At 38.4% G+C, this 20596-nt stretch overlaps 2 protein-coding genes across 7 annotated transcripts in view; one reads left to right on the forward strand and one right to left on the reverse strand.

Annotated features, from left to right (window-relative positions):
* RhoGAPp190 (Rho GTPase-activating protein 190) overlaps positions 1-20596 on the reverse strand; it is a 63002-nt gene that overhangs the window by 21997 nt on the left and 20409 nt on the right. The gene's annotated exons all lie outside the window — the stretch shown is intronic.
* LOC110828234 (beta-1,3-galactosyltransferase 5) overlaps positions 11839-20596 on the forward strand; it is a 32831-nt gene continuing 24073 nt past the window's right edge. For 3 of the 5 annotated variants that reach the window (XM_022060768.2, XM_022060772.2, XM_022060774.2), the window contains exon 1: positions 11839-12111. Coding sequence is in view for 1 of the 5 variants with exons in the window: in XM_022060771.2 (XP_021916463.1) it covers positions 13983-13988 (6 nt within the window). In the remaining 4 variants the exon portion in view is untranslated. Of the gene's footprint in view, positions 12112-13796; positions 13989-20596 lie in introns of all 5 variants that reach the window. The other 2 variants (XM_022060769.2, XM_022060771.2) reach the window with 1 other exon arrangement.

The following is a 20596-nucleotide window of genomic DNA, read 5'->3' on the forward strand; positions in this document are numbered from 1 at the left end:
AATCTTCTCGGTGACATACAAGACGCATTCAGGGTCTTAATTACATCTCAAACTTACAGACACGCGCTCAGACTTGTAAAGGCCAATAATGACTCGGGAAGGCCAACTCAGTTTTGACGACACGCGGCCGTATTTGGTACCAGTATCACGTTATGCAGCCCGAGGCATATTACAGGATGTTTCTGCCACATTTTAAGTACAGTGGATTCCGGTATTATACGAAAGAGTTTAAAAGGTTTGTACTTTAAGATTTGTTCCAAATAAACGGCTATCCAGATTAACCGATGGCCTAATTAGCCGGAATCTACTGTATTTCAACTTGAAATATCTAAATAGTGTTTGTTCAGAATGGGATTACTTTCTCGTGTTTGCCCCAGTTTGGTGCGCTATCCAATAGAGCGCGCCCAGATTTTGAAAGGTTTTGCCTACAAGTGAAAAAGTGTATCTGAACAAAATTGACTTAATACTTTAAAAATATAGTAAACAGATGCCATGTTAAACATTTTCAGTAATTTAATATCAGTCTGAAATGGAGACATGTTTTCGGTACTGGCAGTTATTTAGAGGGAAAAAACGAGAAATGTACTCAGGCAAATGCAATGAATCATAAATATACCAAATTAAACAACTGCAATAAATTATTTATTTATTTATGTCAAATGGCAGGTACATAGAATTTCATCTTTGGCCCTTTTTTGCCAAGCTTGTAGACCACTTTGCCGTCAGAGACGTTGCTCAGGGTGCACCACAAGGAGGTAGGTCTACTTTGCACCCCCTGCAATAAATTATATGTTACGTGATAAAACTTCCAATAGTTTTCTATACCGAACAGTCCCCCACCTTCCTGTCACGATGCAATTGGACCACAAGGTCAAATTATAAGACTGGACTGGGAGCATACACGAGCTTGATTGGCCCAGCTGAGAAGCGGAACACAATTAGAAAGTAAACTAATCCAGTAAATGAAAATATTGAAGAACTCTTTTATATGTCATGTTTCAGTACCCGCTGGACAGACCAGACGGTTTCCGGCGCTGAAATGGACGGCGCAGCAGTAGCGTCTTTCTTGAGGATCTACCTATTGGTACGCTCAACTAATCAAGAAATTCTCAGACTTTTCTGGAACCAAAAGATTCATTACCGTGTTCACATGACCCCGCCTCCGATCTCTATTCTGAGTCAGATGAATTCAATCTACATTCCCAAACCCTTCGACTCTAAGAACCATTTTAATATTATCCCCCAATATACGCCCAGGTCTTCCTATTTGTTTCTTCTCTCCAGACTTTCCCAACTGCCTGATGCGCGCTGTATGCCCTGCCCATCTCATTCTCCTTGATTTGATTATCCTAATAATATTTGACGAAGAGTGAAACACGCGGAGCTTCTGACTGTGCAGTTTTCTCCAGTCTGTTGTTAATTTATTCCTCTTAAATATCCTGCTATCAACATTACGATTTGCAGTACAAGACATTGATTTTATTATATAGCGAGAGACACCGGTTAAATTAATTTGTTAAAAATATAACTTTCCCATTAAAAATATACATTATTACGCCAAATTCAACACTTGAATTCCCATATCAATACTTGAGAAAATATCTGGTTTTGAGGTCTTGTCAATGTTCTTTTAAAGGGTGAAATATTTTATTCTGATCATAATAACCCTCATGTTATGAGGCTTTCTTATCTGCACAGTTCACAATTATAGCATCGAATAATAATTGTTACGGTGGCTGTAAAATTTTAATTGAAAAGTGTACAATTGTGATCAGTTTTAACAAACGATCTCAGTACTTTCCTGGATGGACTGGGTAAAACCACAGAACCCTCGGCCATGACAGTCGATATACGTACCGAGATTGGAACCCGTTATCTCCTTAATACAAAGCGGCACTGCTAAACATTCGACCGTGATTTCTGATAACGTAACAGTGAAAGGTTTTTAATCATGCAACTTTTAGGTAATTAGTTTATTATAGTGTTTCGAAGCAGAATTTTCAGCGCACCGGGAAATAAGCAAGAAATGGGCAGTGCCTCTAACAATTCAACGCAAGAATTAACAGCGATGTGTGTCAAGATCCTACGCCACAGAGAAACTATGGTGGCTGAAAAGGAAGCTTTTGCTTTCGCAGTAAAATTGCAGTTATTTGTTTAAGAAACAGCAAATACTCATGCAATCGCTGTAATAGCTTAAATGTAGAAAGATGTTCTGGGAGACATTTGGATAGTCAACACGGTTTGAAGAATTCGTACATGAACTATGACAATGCAGAATTTGCCTCACGTGAATCTACGCAGATTTCTGAAGATCTCAGCACCCAAACGTTGCTAATGATCTAAATTGAAGGCGCAAGAATACATAAAATATCGTAACATCTCCGACCACACTTTTCGGATAAAACTGGACGCTGAGGAAATTCTGTTGTTCCTTGTTGGCACAGAACCAAAAATGCAACTTCGAGTGAATAAAATGTGTTAATTCATGCTAAAATGTTAAAACAGCAATACTCACAACTATGGTCGGGTCGTAGTTTGATAATCCCTATAATCCCCTAAAAGAGTATTGGCCGACATTCGCGTGTTTTCCAGTTTGACAGGCACATCGCCAAAAACTCTGCTTGAGAATGGATCACCTGCCGTTATTACACCACGGCTAGAAGTGCTGGTGTATCTCTGACCATCACAAACCTGCGATAGCAAGCTTCGACGTTTGCAGTCCAAGAGAAGAGCTAGCAACTACGCTACGTTCTTACGCCTGAACTGGGGCTTCCAACGTCACATGCAGACGGGACCAAGGACCATTAAATCGTGGCGCCTGTGAAATGACGCAGAAAAGTAGTGAGAAAGGGAGAAGATAAAGGTAACAAGAAAAAACCAAAAATAGATTCGGAAAGCAGGAAATGAAGTCAAGAAAATAGTCTTATGCCTGCATGAACTGTCGTTACAGTGATTACAGGATGTATTCTCTGCAAGACGACTGAATCTATAATTATGACGTCATCGAGGGTTTAATTAACATTCGTCCATCACCCATCGTCATTGGTATTACGTGTAAATGTATTGGAAGGCCAGAATTAGTACGTGATAGCGAAACATTTCATCAGACGAATGAAAACGTATGCCAACCCCCATTCTCGTTATTCTTGCCCAAGAGACCGACCGATTATAGCCATTACGCCTTCTGACTACAGCTATTTTCTAAATCCTATTCAGGCTTTTGCAGATGACAATCGGAGTGCGACTCAGTCAGTAAAACTGCAATCTGCAATACGTTTTTATATTTTCTTAGATTTATTAAATTTGCTTTTTAAGTTTTTATTTATATAATTAATTTTAAATTGTATAACTTGGTCTCGATTTCTTTAATATATAAGAATGCAACTTCTTGTTATTACTTGATATTTTTGATGTTATAACTTTTGAACTCTTATTGCATTTTTTAAATTTCTGACTCTTCTTGAGGGAGACGAAATTTCTTAGATGACTTTTGAATAGCCACTGCCTATTCTGAACAAAGAGACAGACACACAAAAACACTAAACAGCTAACGTTGTGGAACGTAATCTTTCATGAGAAGCTAATAATTGCTCAGGTCGTAAATACTTTTCCCACCTTTTATGGTACACGAAGGCGTGTTACCGTATTGACAATAGACCACCACTGGAGTCTATTCTGAGCCAGATGAGTCAAGTACATATACCCCAGACGCTGTCTCTTGAAAGTTCCACTCCCATCTATGCCTTACTCTCCCAGATGCTCTTTCTTCGTATTCAGATTTTCTGACTAAGAGCCATTGTGCTTTTATCTTATGTGCAACATGCCCTTCATTTGATAACCTTAATAATATTTAGTAAAGAGAAAACACACATTCTATATACTTTAAAATTATAAATTATTTCACAGTTACCTCCAGTCTGTTCGTTTCAAATATTCATTTCATCATTATGATCTTGAAAACCCCTTCCTTTAGCGCAAGATATCAAGATTTGCACCCATACAGAAAGCACCTAAATACATAGAATAAATATAGCACAATAAAATAAATCAGAAATGTATAATGTACAAAAATTCAAAAACATAAAAATAAAACAAACAATTACAAAATAAAAAAAGACCGAAAATGCCAAGGAAGTAAAATATTGTCAATAAAACATTCACAAATTAAAATAAAAAATAAACCAAAAACGAATAAAACGCGAACACAATTTTCACAAACAAGGGATTAAGAAGGTAGAAAGTTATACAGATGTCAAAAAAGCAATGATGGAAAGAATAAGAAATCCAAATAGCAAATAACCTAAACACAAAACGGATATAATGAAGTCAAAAGGAGTAACTGGAAAGTAAGAAACAATAAATAATGAACTTCTTGATAACCACAGTTTTTCGATAGTCGGTAAGAAACAAGCCTCGTTCACACACTTTTTTGCAGTAAATGAATGGCCGTCATAAAGTATCCTTATATTTCTATGACAGTAAGGAACACAATCCCGAAGAACTGCTGTGAGCTTTTAGTACACCTTCGCTAAAACAAAAAACTTTTAGGTGATCTTGAAATAGCTGCGATTATCAAAAACCCGACGTCCTTCACGCACAGGGAACAGTGATATTACTTATAAGAAATTAAGGCTAACATGTGACCTCACTCTTACCTCATACGATCATCATAATATGATTGTGAACATGGTTAAGAGATTTCGTCAATGCTTCTTGCATCATAAAACGTATGGCTGCGAATTGTTGAGAAACGAGCTGGTTCATTTTACTAGTCATTCTCGGATTTTATGCGATGACACAAAGCATCCTTCGTCCTTGTATCTTCCTATCCAGTATTTCTGATTCGTTGTGTTGCTTGCTTTACCTTTCACTTAGTTTTTACTTGTTTTGTTTGAACATCCTCGCATTTACGAAATCGCGAGTGTAATCCGGAAAGTATTTGTAGCGTGATGCGTTTGTTTACGTCAATGGGATTAGTTCACGTATTAATAATTTGTTGTCTCTATTTTTAAATGTTGTTCCACAGACATCCACCAAACATGTTTTTAAGCAACACAAAACATTTATTACATTTCCGCACCAGGGACTATACGTTTGTCAAATTTAACATCGGTAATTAAATTTAGGATATATACGCGTACGGTTAGTTTTAATGTATGAGAGAGGGAGATGGAGTATATAATTTGGGTTTAGGCGTGAAGTGTCAGCTTTAACTGGCCGATCAGTAAATAGTTGATGTTGACTTAACATGTTCTTATGTAAGTATCTCATATGAAATTAAATTAATTTGGAATAGATATCAGGAGTTGAAAGACAAGTAACATAGTCATAGGAACGGACGCACATTTGAACACAGACAATACAGACCCATTATGAGTTGTTGGTATTAATCGAATGCGTAGTTACACGAAAACAAAACGCTAATGTTAAATAAATTACGAAACAAAGACAAGAATTCCTTAAAACTAAACAGGTATAATTTTTTGTAAGTTTTCTTTCTTTGAGAAATTGGCAAAAAATAAAAGAAATTGCTCAGTTTAAGACATGGATAAACATTTCATCCGTCTAATCAATTGTAAAATTTTACAACTCTTTTAAACAGTGAAACTCAACACAGACTAAAACTACCAAATGACTTTTTTAACATGCTTATAAAACTTTTGTTTTCAATTCTATGATTAAAGTATATGCATCATCATTTGCAAGACTTGTACTGCGTTGCTTCGCTGTATATGAAATAGAAATCTCAATCTATATGGCATTCCGTTTAAGTGGCTTAAACATTCTTTCCTTATTACAGCACACATTCTCAGGATTTTAAACCGATGAAACTTCAGTGTAATTTAGAACTGATTTATGGGTTTAATTTATCTATATTTTACAATACCATTAAATTTCTTGATTACGTTTATATGGATCCAGACTTTTTGCACATGACACGTAAGCAGTAGACGAAGATAGTTGATGGGAAATTACCGTAATTTCGATCAATTTATTTTGAAGAACTGTACAGTTGAAGTACGTATCTAAATGATTGCCCTGAAGAATGTTGAAGCGATTTTTTCGTAGATATAATTTATTGTTCCATTAGATAACATTTTTTTTTGGATAGACACAATATAGCTAATACCTTTAGGCTAATTTAACTCAGTAAAACAGATACAAAGAATGTAGTTGTTAAGTTGATGGCATTGCTGCTTAGTGCCCTGAAGAACCTGATGTCGCTTCTCGTCCTGTAGTCCGGCTATCAATACACTAATCGTAGTTTACCTTGGCCTCCCCTTAAAACAGTATACGACCGTTTACTTTCATACCATTCACAGGCAACCTCTCATTAGAGGACGCAGTTCAAATATCGACTCTGAACACACTAAGAAGCAAAGGTGATGATAATCAAGTGTCTTACATGACCATCGTTGAAAGCGGAAAACAATACTGAATGCTTCATTAGCCAAACATCTGAGGCTTTGAAGAAAGTGTCACTGAGATACTGTGATTAAACATTTGCGCAAACTTGAAATAAAAATACCACATTGTTTAACAAGACTAAAATACGTATAAGCTATAATTTACACATTCACGTCACTTATGAAAGGCTAAAAATGCAAGTCATTGATATTCAGTGTCCAGGAAAATATTTGGGTAATTTAATGAAACTGCATTGAAAATCATGTATTCAGGTCACGTAACGTTACGGTGGACTGGAGGAAAGGTTTCATTTTAAAATAACATTTTTGAAGTCGGTCGATTCGTACGTCATATAGTGACGCTCTACTGGCGAATTTTATCCAAAATCGAATGAAAAGAGTGTATTAGGCTACATTCTAACGTTGAAAAAGAAAAGACTTAACGCAAAGTGGTAATGGCCTTATATTAATACTAAGAGTAATTTGTCTGGAGGGACAAAGAAATTTTGCCTTGTCTAATCTAACCTAATCTAATCTAACTTAACCGTAACGAAACAAAAAAGGATAAATAGTGTCCAGACAGAGACGTGTCAACAGAATCGCTGAGGCTTGAGATATCGAATGGGTAAAATGAACCATAAAATAACTGTCATAATAGTCTAGATCCAAGTCGGGTACCACAAGACGATGAATTCCCCGCCCATGGTAATGTTCTTGTGATAACTTCAATTATCTAAGAAAACTTCCAAAGTTTCCTGATATAAGGTGACAAGTTCGGAGCTCTTTTCATTACAGTAGTCAACAAATCTGAGTTTAATGTTTCTGTCAGCTCATTAGTAGCTAAATTTACTCACGAAATTGTAAATGGCAGGAAGTTGTCGTAACCTGAGATTGTAATTCGAAATTTTGTGTTGCCAAGAGAAATTTATTCCGTTGTATGTACGTCCAATATTATATTCTACATATAAGTTTCTCATGTGTATAAGCCATTGGCATATTTTTACGGCTCTCAATCATCGTCGGATAGTTAGTTGACAAAACAAGAATAAAATCTGCATAAAGTTTATTGATAATTTTGAGGCATTTAATTTTAAACATTTCAATTGGTTCTGAAGAGGAATTTTGAATTCCGCAAGTATTTGCTGATGGGAGAAAACAGTTTACTTGAAATTTCCGATCTTTTCACAACCAGGAAAATGTCTAAAACTAAGAGGATGTGTTAAGGAATAATTTTTCATAGCGCGTAAAGAACAGTTTCGTAATTTATAAGATGTAAAGTTTAATATCAGAGTGCCACAGTGTTACAGCGGCGAAATTCAACAAATTCTTGCATTTCATGTCAACTGTTATTGCCCAAAAGCTAATAATAAGCCCGGTCGTTCGATACGTATCGTTGAATATCACGTGGAATTCCCTAACCGGCGACAAGGCAACAGGAGTGACGACTCTCTGCGTCGGTATCCAAGGTCCTGTCATATGACGTAAGTTATGTTGTGTAAGGCAAGCATATTCTGTAAGATTTGAGGTTTTCACAGCGGTGAGTATGAAGATTTCTGTCTTCTGGGTTGTTGCGCTGTGTAGTCTGGTCGATGTTTACCGACGTTTCAGAGGTCATACTACCGCCGTCATCAGGGCGAAATCGCCCTGCTAGTCTAAAAACCGATGTTTCATCCAGTTTATATTGTTAGCGCCTTCCGTAGTAGGCAACTTCTCTGACACATCAGCAAAGCGTGTTAGTATATGCACTTTTGAGGACTCCTTGAGTGTAAACCGGTGGTTCCCAATTACATTTGGTTGAATACCAACGTTTTGATGCTACACCGTAAAGATGGAGGCGATATCTTTCTCTTTAAGGTGGAAAAAAGAATAACTGAGCAACCACTTGTTCGTTCATTTTTATCTGTGTAGTAATTCTTTATTTACACTAACGGAGACTTAAGTACGTAGTGCATTACACATTTCCATTGTTTATGAGCCTGACGAAGGCATAAAAGGAGACGAGATATAATAAAATACAAATAGAACGGCAGAGTACAATAAGAACTAAAGATAACACAAATGCAGAGGCCAAGTAGATAAAATAACATCTAAAGAATCTGGATAAAAGAATGTTTATTTATTAATTAAATGAAAGTGTATAAAATGTCAACAGAAAAAAATCAGTAAGCGACAGACGGTCTTTGTTGAGGACGTCAGTGTTTCTGCAGATTGCATCTATCGAAGAAACACCTGAAGGACTAATGTTGAACTGATGGTTTACAACAAAATTAGAGTAGTGCAGCGGGTTCGCATTTTACGATGCCATCGATTAACGATCCCCTCCCATAGGGCCCCACTCTAACGTATTAGCGATAAATTTCCGATTAGCGACACGTGCATGATATCACAAGGCCTCCAATTTCGGCCAATCGGAGCGCTTCTTGATGGAGTCAGCAGGCCTGAGCCAATCAGCGATACATTTTATGAGCCAGCGATATCTGAAGCCAGCACCTCTAATAAAACCTCAATCTCCACTCTCCCTGAAAATTAATTCTCTCCTACCCCTATAATCCTATATTCGATTAATGATAATTTCAATTAACGATGGTTCTGTGGAACCTATTATTATCGTTAACTGGGGGACTACTCTACCTGATTATGGTAGTAGGTATCTATTAACTAACAGAATCTAGAATTCAAGTTCAACTAACTTTGTTCTTAGAAGCATTAAAGAGGCCGGATATTCTTACTGTAATGTTTATGAAGTTCCTTCTAATTAAAGATACTTTCATCGTCGTCCCGAGAACCGGTTACCTTAGTGAAGGACAATATATTACGAGTTTTCCTTTTTTTCTTCTTCACTTTTCTTTATACATACTGGCGCCATGGACAACATCTGATGCTTGAAATACGAAGAAATGCGTTCTTTACTTGGTAAATGATCGCGTAATTAATACAACTGTAATTTATTTTGCGAGTAACTATTGACTGTCATGGTTCTATTGTGCTGATGACAGCATAGCTAAATAATTTAATGTAATTAATGGAAGATTATCCAAAGATATAACTGATAAACATCTAACAGTGGACTACAGGTTCTTGAATACCCATTTGTTTGTTAATCACAACACAGTCATACTACAGCGAACAAATACCACTGTCTTCACAGTGTTAAGGTATTATTAAATTTTATGTAGATTACTGATAAACTACTGAACATATTTTCCTTGTTCACCAGGATAGACTACATTTTTAAGTAAAGAGTCTGACATTATAGATCTACGTAAAACCAGAAAACCATCTATCCGATGACATAACTCGAACGTTCACTTCAGCTAATGTCACTACCCGTCTTTTCACACTTACAGTTTGAAGCACCTCTAAGGAATACCAGTACAACCAAACTTCTGAGTTTCTTACCAGAGACAAATTTACCGCCAATATTACTATTAATCTTAAGCTGTATCTCACTTATAAAGTTCATATATTTAAAGGAGTGATTTTCTGTTAATAGACTTTAATTGAAAATCATTGTCAAAATTACTTTAGAATGTGTGGGCGTTATTACTAAATGAAGATTATGGGCTACATTTAAGTAATGCAAATTAAATAATTCAACATGTTTCAGTGTTTCTCAGACTGTGTGAGAAACACTGAAATAACTTCATTTTTCAAAGCCTTACTTTCGGGAGGAAGGCGTTGCGTTATATTTTATCTCAGGAAACTTATGAAAGGACAGCCAATTTTTGGACAGAGATTCTAAATCAAAACATCTCTAATATTAAACAGGACTGATAACCAACTATGCTGCGACGTTATAAATGTGTTTGAATACAGCTGTCTTTTGGGTTGTTGAGCCGTGTAGGCTGGGAGAAGTTTACCCGACGTTTCAGTGGTGCTTGCGGTCTCAGGGCGCACCCTGATTATGGAGGCAGCAAGCACCTCTGAAACGTCGGCAAACTCCTCCCAGCCTACACGGCTCAACAACCCAAAAGACAGCAATTTTTATAATCGCTGACGTGAGAAAATAAAGTCTCACTTAATAAATATGTTTGGTTGTCCTCGTCAGTGTTCGAAGTCATTTGCAAAGTCGAAAGTAGGATAGAAGATATATGAAAGAAATATTTGTTAGACTCAACTGACAATGAAACGATCGTGCACTTTAATATTAAGCATGCGATTAGGTACTTGTCCGTTGAAATTCAGCTGCATTCCTTGGGTAACTCATTGTCCACACCAACGCAACTACAGAGCGAGTATCATTTCAAGCATTTTGATCACTTTACAGCGGATTCAAGAAACTAAGTAATTTACAGCAGATGTCACACTGCGAAATGTAAGAATTCGTAATCATGTTTTCCTTCGACTATATACTGTATTGTGGGCCAATAAATTAAGGTTCACTATGATCTCAGACCGCGTCACCAAATTAAAAATGCAGACAGAGCCTTCTACTAAAGTTTACTATTGACGTAGTTCGGCAAAAATAATACAAATGACAGCAACATTTAAAGAAACGATAAAAGCAACGCAAGTTCTTTGCAAGAAGACAATTTATACATCTTCTGGGTTGTATATAGCGCCGTGTAGTCTGGTGGAAGTTTGCTGACGTTTCAGAGGTGCTTGCTTCTTCCATCATCAGGACAATGATAATTGAGGCATCAAACACCTCTTGGAACGTCGGTAAACTTCTACCAGACTATATGACGCAACAGACGACAGCCATCTCCATACTCACCGCCGAGAGAACCTCAAATCTCACAAAGCGAGTAAAGTAAAGTTTAAGAAGCTTTTTTCTACGAGAGGTGGTAATGATTATTTAACATTTACACAACTCACTAATTCTCGGAAGGCTTGGTTCGTAAGTATACATACGTATGCGTAATTGCACTTCACAAATAATACACAAGTTGGTAAAATACTACCACATAGGCCTAGTATTCACAAATACCGTGTTTTATACTCCACATTCATTCCATTTTGTTGTCGAGCATCTCAGTTACGACACAAGACACCATTATTTAAATTTATGCTGTTCCTCGCTACCGCTGCCCCACTCTTTCCTGTAAACTACCGAACACAAACATTTGTTTCGTTTTGGGAAGAAAAATATCGTAGATCGTCACATCAAATCCTTTAAATGCCAATGAAGATTAGATTTTCATCATAATACCGATGCAAGACTTTTTTTTTTACTTAAGTGTTAAAGAAACCGTGAAATACCTTCGACGTCTTAACATTACTGCCCTTGATGGAATAACCTCGTCCGCACATGATACAGCACCCCTCACGTTGGAATCCTCATGGAACAGAAGGTTAATACCCCTGTATTCTTGACGTGTTCTCGGAGTTGGATAGATGGCCTTGCATGCTGTGGCTACTCCTTCCTAGTGCCCTTTTGAAACTCGTACTCCCCCTCTGCCTAGTCCCCTCCACCATGCAGTCGAACCGCTACATCCTACTGTTGCTGTTGGCTAGCTGGCGAGAAGTGATGTGTAAGCTGGGCTGGCAGTGTGCATGTTAGCGGGACTCAGAACTTGCAGTGGAAGGACTGATCCCTTGTCTCGGAGTAATCTATATTATGTGCTAATGTATTTATATGAAAGAAGGAACAGGATATAACATGAACGCAAGGAACCTGGACGAAGGATGAATGCTTTGCTCGCCAGGCTGCTAGCAGGCATGGAGACAGGTTCAGAGTGTGCAGGATAACCAAACTGTCAATGTAAGTACAGATAGGAGCGTCACAACATGAACACCTGCGCTTGTTTTAATTAATTCTTTGTTGTTTCTTGACTTTAAACTCGCTAGAAGTAACCTACAGTTATGAGGTAGCAGAAATAATGGAGACAGTTTTGAGGACTGGACGAAACGTAGTCTCACTGCTGGAGAATGAACACAGAACGCAAAGGTCTGGAGCAATAGCTGTTTCGCAGAGTGATACATTAACTTGGCGCATCCATTGTTACGAAAGGCAGCCCGTATTGCTCCAATTGATAGATGGCAGTGGTCGATCTGTAAAAATCTTAAGCTGTTCAAGCAAATACAACTTTTCTAACATTTAATTGGTTGGAGCAGAGAATGGCTGATCGTCGAGCGGGTGACGAGAACCGGTTTAGGACGTGGTGCTTTTCCGCGAAGTTACCGACTGTGCTGCCAGTTAGTTTTACAAGGAAACTTTAATAGTATACCCGAATAATATTGCATATTATCGATGTACCTTTGGATAATTTATTTTAATGTAATGCATCGGAAATTGCTATGATTAATTTGCTTAACCACTTCCATCCTAATATTTCTTTAAAGAAACCTTCTATTTAATTTTATTTTTACTTGTTTTGAGTTAGTGAGAAACCTTGTCTCTGACGTTAAGTGCAGAACACAGATTGAGGGGGTTTGAGAACATTGTCCTTAGAAGAATATTTGCACCGAACAGGAATGAAGAGTTAGGAGGCTTGAAACAACTGCATAACGAGGAGTACAACGCGTATTGGGGGGGGGGGGGGGGGGGGGGGGTAAAAATGAATATAAAATTCTGTTTGTGAAGCCTGGAGGCACCACACACCCGGAAGACCTAGAAGCAGATGTGAGGTTTATATTAAAACAGAACGTAGCGAAATAGGATTGGAGGGTGTAGACTGGATTCACCTGGATCAGGACTGGGATTGGTGGCAGGTCTCATGAATCTTCTGGTTCTATAAAAGGCGGAGAATTTAGCGACTTGCTGAGGGTTCACATGAAGTCGACAATAGGTAGAGAATGCTTCTGATTCTCAAACTGAGAAAGAGACAAAGGATTTCTTTTTCATATGTATAAAGTAAAATTCCAAAATTTTGCCTGAAATCATGGGTTTAACAACTAAGAATATGATGGAGGTGTAAAATTTAATCCATTCCCAGACTTCACACCTTCATTCCCCAAGATGTATTTCGACATTCCTCTCCCAACCACGCCCAGGTCTCACAGGTTATCAACCCTTCGGTTACACAAGTTGTAATTAATCCAAAACTTAATGACGGAATTGCAGTTCTATGGCAGATCTGTTTTATGTTTGTCTTCTATATAGCTATTTGTTTGATACATTTATTCTGCTGGTTTCTTTGTCACGATAAGTTTAACTCGAAGAACAACGCTTTTCAGAGAGAAATTTCTGCGGAAGTATCAGGGCGAGAAGAGTTATTTTGTCATTACGAAGCCACTGTTCACGGGCACTGTTGTATTCGTTCTGTTGGGGAAAAACGCTTTCACAAAGGTCAAAAGTAGAACTAGAAAGAAGTAGTTATTTTATGATGATGATTTACCCTCTGCAAATGTTCTTTTGACATACAGAACTCCAAAATTAACGCAAAAGAACTTAATTTATGGCTATAGCCGTCTTGTTGGATGTTGAAACTGACCGATGTTTTAAAGGTGCTTACGGCTTCCATCATCAGGGCGATTACCAGACTACCCGCCACAACATACCAGAAGACAGTCTTCTCACTCTTCGTCGTGAGAACGTGGAATCTCGCGGCAATAAACTTTCGGGTTTCATAAATGGCTGGGAATTCCTTGACAGGTTGAGTAACAACCTTTCAAGCAGACCTTGCTTGAATCATGGCGGTAAGGACTTCTGTTGTCATGGTCTTAAATTAAGTTTCTCGTCGAAACGTCATCACTATTCATCTAATCTTTAAAACGGGTTTAAAGCTTCGTCCCTCGAATTGAGCAATCTGCGAATAAAAATTCTTATTTCTTTTAACATTTCTGTGTGAGTTTTCTGTCAAGACAGTTAGAAGAAGAAAATGTAATAACTATCTTTTCCTTCTGCCTGAAGACATTCATTTTGCATCCATGTAATGAACAGTGCGTAAAGAAATTCTTGCATGAATCAAAATGGAACACTGTCAGAGGAATTTATCCGAATATCTGAGGATCAACGTAAAGTTTAGTTAAAATTAGAACAGGCTTATATGAGTTAGTCACTGCATCTTGGGGCACAATATTTTGACAGATCTTCTCTCCTGTCGATATTAACACTGAAAATTTTAACGCCAGACAGGATTCGAACCCGCATTCTTGAGACAAACAATTACCTACTTGTTCTTGCGCTTATTTCGTATTCATTCAACACACGAGTAGTTGAGACGCAGCCATAATGGCTGTTCCACCCACAAGCAGAAGCCACTAAATAGTTAATGAATCATGTAATTAGATTTCGTGGCTTGTTAACTACGTCTATACTTTGACATTAACATTCATTTTTCCTTCTCACATTTCGGTGCTTTCACGTTATGAGGAATTCGTTCTTGAAGATGGCTGTCTTCTGGAATGGTATTCCGTGTAGTCTGACACAAATTGACAGACGTTTCAGAGGAGCTTGCTGCCTAGATTATCAGAGTGATGATGACGTCGAGAAATATCTATCAAACTACACGGCGCAACAACCCAGAAGACAGCCATCTTCATACTCGTCGCCGTGAGAATCCAAAATCTCAACCGAAGTTCGTTACAACATAAAGCAACTGCCAGTATTCCACTAGTTTTTGTATAATTCTGGGGTGGTTGAAGGTAGCTTAGACGCTGGTTCATCACCGTGGAGACCAGGATTCAATCCCGGGTGACTTAACTTGAGTTTCGTGGTGGACAAATTGGCACTATTGGAGAGTTTTGTCCTAGTTCTTCGGTTCGTCCTTGTTCAGCATCATCACACCTTTGCTCCGAACCCATCATTCACCACCCTATGAGGTGTGCGATAGACTGACAAAGCAGCACATATCAAACTCTCAGTTCTACGTCGGGCTTCATTTCTGACCGGCACTTGCTGGTCTCGTAGTAAGATAGATTACTTTTAAAGTTGTGTACAGATCAAGGCGAACGCAAACATTGTGTGCAACAAACTTCTTTTCCTCCGTGAGATTACAGGTTCTCACGGCAGCGAGTATAAAGATGCCTGTCTTCCCGGTTACAGCGCGGAGCGCTCTGGTAGAAGTTTGCCGACGTTTTCATCATATAATTGAAATTGTGTCCGAAGCTTGCAACTAATATGGACCAAACAAATTCGCATGAAAGAAGTGGTTTTGGACGTAGAGTGTTCGTTTCGTCAACACTGCTGACAAAAACATCGATAGTGAACGCATTCAGTTTTGTTCACAACCGCTGTTGGTGTTAATGCACGTTTCTACACACGTTGTTGCTATCTTAAAGGATATGATATTATTGAACTCTTCTCTATGAGCATGCCTTAAGTACGATATCTGTGCTTACTTCCGCTTATCTGATGTTTATTGACTTGTTGAAATCACGTTCGGACATGGCTCACAGACTGTTTAGCTGTCAGTTATCAGTCTAGGAATTCTTCCTGAGAAAGAGACGCCAAGCTCTGTCGTCCATGGCCCCTCCTCAAGGGTCAAGGCCCCAAGAGCTTCGGCTACCTGTGGTGCGGATTGCTTGATCATAAAATCCAAACAACGCTTTCATACACCACAGAAGCGTTAACTTACGTTACAATGGCGTACAACAATTTAAGCTATGTCATGGCTTTGGATAACTTTTTTTTCGTTTTCCAGACCCTCTTTTCAAAAGAACACACACTCTCATTTCATCCGCGGATGTAAATATTACTAAATCTTATTAATTACAGTCAGGTACTTACTCTATGGAGCCGAATCCTTCTTGAGAAGCCAACAGTCGCTCAGACACTTAAGAAATTCCCAACATTTTATGGAACCCGAATGTTCATTACCGTGTTCACAAGAGCCCGCCATTGGTTCCTGTCCTGAGCTAAAAGAATCCAGTCCATATCACCCCGTCATATTTATCTAAGATTAATTTTAATATTATCCTCTCACCAACGTTTAGGTCTTTCTAATGGTCTCTTTTCTTCTGGTTTGTTCACCAAAACTCTATATACATTCCTGTTCTATCCCATGCAGGCTACATGCCTTGCCCATCTCATCCTCCTTTACTTGATATGTTTAATTATATTTGGTGAGTACAGCTTATGGAGCTCTTCATTATGTCAGAGTTAAGTAATATGGTTAAATTTACATTTCTTATAAATTCTATTGGTATGTTTCCATCTTTCTTTGGTTTCCTAAGGCCCTGGATGCCACCTTTATGGATGTACGTAGAGTTAACTCTCATTACATCTGCATAAACAACAAGGCCGTTGTAACTTAATAAAATTCAGATTAGTTACCTGATGCACTTAAATGGGCGACTGACGGTCGGTTGCTAACAGAGACAGTAATTCTTCGCCACCTTGACCAGATCGGCTCTGGAACCGACCCAGTCTAGAACTCGATGTTTTATTCGCGTGAGAAAAATAACCGGAGCGTGAACCCGGCCATTCATCTGAATTTAGCGCCAATGTTAAGATTTAGCTTAGCCTGGTGCTTAGACAAAGATCGAACGTTAATTTAAACGTTGTGCACTGCCTCGAAAAAAAAGTTCAATGGAAATGCTGTCAACCAGGGGAGTTAACCGTGTTAGCCAGGCTAACACGGTTGACATGAACGCTTCGTCACTGCTGTCACATATCTGACGCCGCCGACTTTGTATGAAAAGGCGTCATGTTTTTACAGGAAGCAATAAAATGATTGACAGCACTGATACAGTTAGAAACTAGTGGAAAAATGAGTGTGGTACCTAACATGTGTAAAATAATTTAATGTAAAGATCAATAATAGACAGGTAATCAACATTCATTAATTTTTTGTTGTTATAAAGACAGAAGGCTCGTTACCATAACACAAATGTCCTCCATTTAACACAACCCTGAACTATTTTGTATGTTGGTATTATCTGTGTTTGTTAATATCCGTTTAGTATTCTGCCATGCGTGTCGCTTTCCCCTGGTGATTATGCTTCTATGATAAGCAATAAAAGTTGTATGTCTGTACCTTGCTGATATATTTCGATTCACCACATAAATATGGCTGAAGTGTACACATTTTGAATTTTAGAATTTTGCAATTTTCTTTTGTACTTATTAGTTAAATCTCTCTTAAGTCGAAATATTCGTTTTAGAAATTAGTTTACGAGGATATCCATTCGTTATTCTTCATACAGAAGGAGAAGTATTACAACCATAAAAATCAACTGAAAGAACATAAAAACGCATACTCAGTTATCGTTCTGACGAAATGTATTAAAACAGGAAATTTCGTATCTGATTAACTAATCTATTTTATATTGCGATTCGTTCACATGTTGTCAAGCATCTGAACCTGTTCTGTGTTCCAGATGTCTGGCATTAACATTCTGGTCATCTTTACAGCTTCCTTTGCCGAATACGTGGCCACCTTGCTTTCTCCTTGTTCAGTGAAGACAAATTCATAACAGCTTTCGACTATCTTTAATTATCAATATCCTGTACTGTTCTCAATTTCCTGTATCAACTTGCCCAATTTAATTAACATTTATTTATTGTACACTTTGCATTCGAATCACTAACCGAACACCAGTTCAGTCGCCTGTAATGATTTATTTCGCTAAGTACCATTCACTTCGACATACTAAATTGCTTTCTACTTTGCATAACACAATGCACATGTAGGTTGACATATACAGAATATGGCCCAGAATAAAACAGCTTGAAGTAGGATACAGAACAGTTGTAAAATTACATTTTTTACCCCAAAAATGCCATAATAATAATAATACATTTGAGAAATTTAAACTAAAAGCAACTTCTTATGCTTCAAAACAATGCAGCATAGTATGTTTTAAAATTTACGTGTGATGATTCGCGTACATCCTACACATTTTGTTTGTTGAAAGCCTCGAAAAATGCTGTACTTCAGAGACTCTCAATAGAAGCATTTTTAGACTCATTCATCGCAGTTTTGCATCCTATTAACTGAAAAACAAGCATAAGAATGTTAACAATGTTGATGCAGTAACACCGTAATTCTCCTCATGTTCATTCAGAGATACTATCGTCTTTTAAGCTGCTTTATATTGGGCCACACTGTAGAAACGTCATCTCTTTAATTCATAATCCGTAATATTAATGCAGATTTTATATTTATTTCACTCTAGCCAATCCAAAAATTAAAAACTCCTTGGGGCACGCATTTCTATCTGACCGTCGGTCGAGTCTTTTAAGTCATGAACCATTCGTCGGAATTTAATGGAAGTCTGCACAGAAAAGTAAGACGTTGCCCCTGAGTCCGCGCAGCGCACCGTGAAGGACTGGTTGAGCGCCAGACCTGGTCTGGACGTGATAAAACGACCCCACTCCTGCAGAGAGGAAACCTTCTGCCTTCAAGCCCGTAGTTAGCCGCTTTCCTGACTGAGCTACAGTGACTCATACCAGCGCTTACTTTTAAGTGTATGTAGGGCTACTGCGACACGAGTTTTCTGTTTGTATAACTGAATTAAATAAATGAGAATACATTTCAGGCGAAGCTGAATTGGAAACGAGACTGTGTTTCGAAGTATGTATTTTTCTAACAGGATTAATCGCAACACTAAAATGTTAGGGCCTGATAAACTAACTAATGGATTGGCTGAGATAACTACGTAATCAGCTCCGTGGAGGACAGTCTTCCTAGAGAGTTAATGGCCCCTCAGCTCCCGTATTTATGGAAACAAAAAGTTTCTAACCATATTCACAAGACTAATTAATTAACTTATTTCCTCGAGAATAATTTTAGTATTTTCCTCCCATTTACACCAGTCTTCCAACTGATTTCTCGCTCATTTTAGTCTTGCTTCAGAAGGGTGGAGAGATAGCAAACAAGAAAGCAAATGCTGTCCATACTACAAACGTTACTTTCCAGTCGCAGTATTTTGTAGTTTGCTGTCTCAGTTCCTATGTCAGTTATGTCTTTGGTTCACATAGAATATGCGTTTGTTTTTCTTCTACCTGTAAGCTTTTGGCGTAGGCGAAGCGCACGATTTTGTCCCAAGTATTTCATTCACAGACAAAAGGAATGGCTATCGACACTCCAACTTGTATGCTACCGTTCTTGTGGTATATAGAAACGGAATTCCTGTAATAGAAACTGTCGGTTTTAGGTAACGGTACAGCTGCTTCTGTGACTAAGTACAACGCTATAATTGAGACAGCGGGAGGGGGGAAAGCTCCACTCATTCTTAACCTCCGGCATCAAAGTTACCGACGCGAACGAAGTCGGGCGGCGCGCAGAGAAAGGGAGAGAGAGAGAGAGAGAGACAAATTGCGACGTTGTCCTTGCTAATTCTGTCCACATTTCCAACGCTTATATCGCACGATTCCACAGTTTGTTCTTGCGTTTTGGCAACATCGTGGACTGACAAGATGGAGTCAGCTTCACGCTGAGTAACTGGATACTTTATATACCGACCACCCAAGCGAGAGTACAGCAAGTGACTGTTGATTGGCTGACGAGGGCACGTGGCAATAGATGCGCATTAGCGGTCAAATCTCAGCGCCGTCGTTCGTGTCGCGCATTTTGAACGTAGATGATTCTTCAGCTTAAAGCTGTGGCAGCCTTGCCCCCGATGAAACAGCCGCTGATGCCCACCAAACAAGCAGGCTGGCGGACCAGAACCAATGGCGTCTAGGGAAAGAATCCACACCCTTCCCGATGGCAGAGCCTATATAAACAATATGGAAGCTCAGAGTTCTGAAATTACAGGGGAAGTTTCGCATCAGATTTTACTGTGGCGCTTAAAGCGTTGCAGCTGTTCTTCGGAAAGCATGCGACCTACGTGTTCAAGGTAGGAAGTCAAATGTTGTCGTTATACAGGTCCACGATAAGGCGTATTTACTTTTAAACTAGGTCATACGATCATGCACCGCACGACGTTCTTTTAGAAAATTAAACGTTAGTACGTCTGCAAGTACATATATATAAAAGGTACCAACAGGTGGTAAAAAACAATGAAGTGCGTTTGCATGCGCCGATTCTGTCGCACATTCTGCGGCGGATCGCGGCCCTCCAAAGGAAGGTGTGCTAGTGCCATTAGCATTTAAAAGGAGAGAAGCATTTCAAGAAATTTGAATATATTCTTAATTTATTTTAATTTTTTTATTCACTCTCATTTGGCCTCAACACACACTATGACCGTTTCATTCCACAGTTTCATAAGTTATCGTCATCCAAAACTCGAAGCTACAAACTACGTGAAGTTGTACAAATCGTCATTAAATAAACAACAGAGTAGAAGTGTCGTTCAGGATTAGTAAATCGAGGTTGTATAATGGCAGTGCAACTGTGGATTTCCCTCTGCCGGACATT

Source organism: Zootermopsis nevadensis, unplaced genomic scaffold (genome assembly GCF_977971745.1).
Source record: "Zootermopsis nevadensis isolate Lab colony 2312 unplaced genomic scaffold, Znev_1.0 Znev_ptg000025l, whole genome shotgun sequence".
Classification (NCBI taxonomy): domain Eukaryota; kingdom Metazoa; phylum Arthropoda; class Insecta; order Blattodea; family Termopsidae; genus Zootermopsis; species Zootermopsis nevadensis.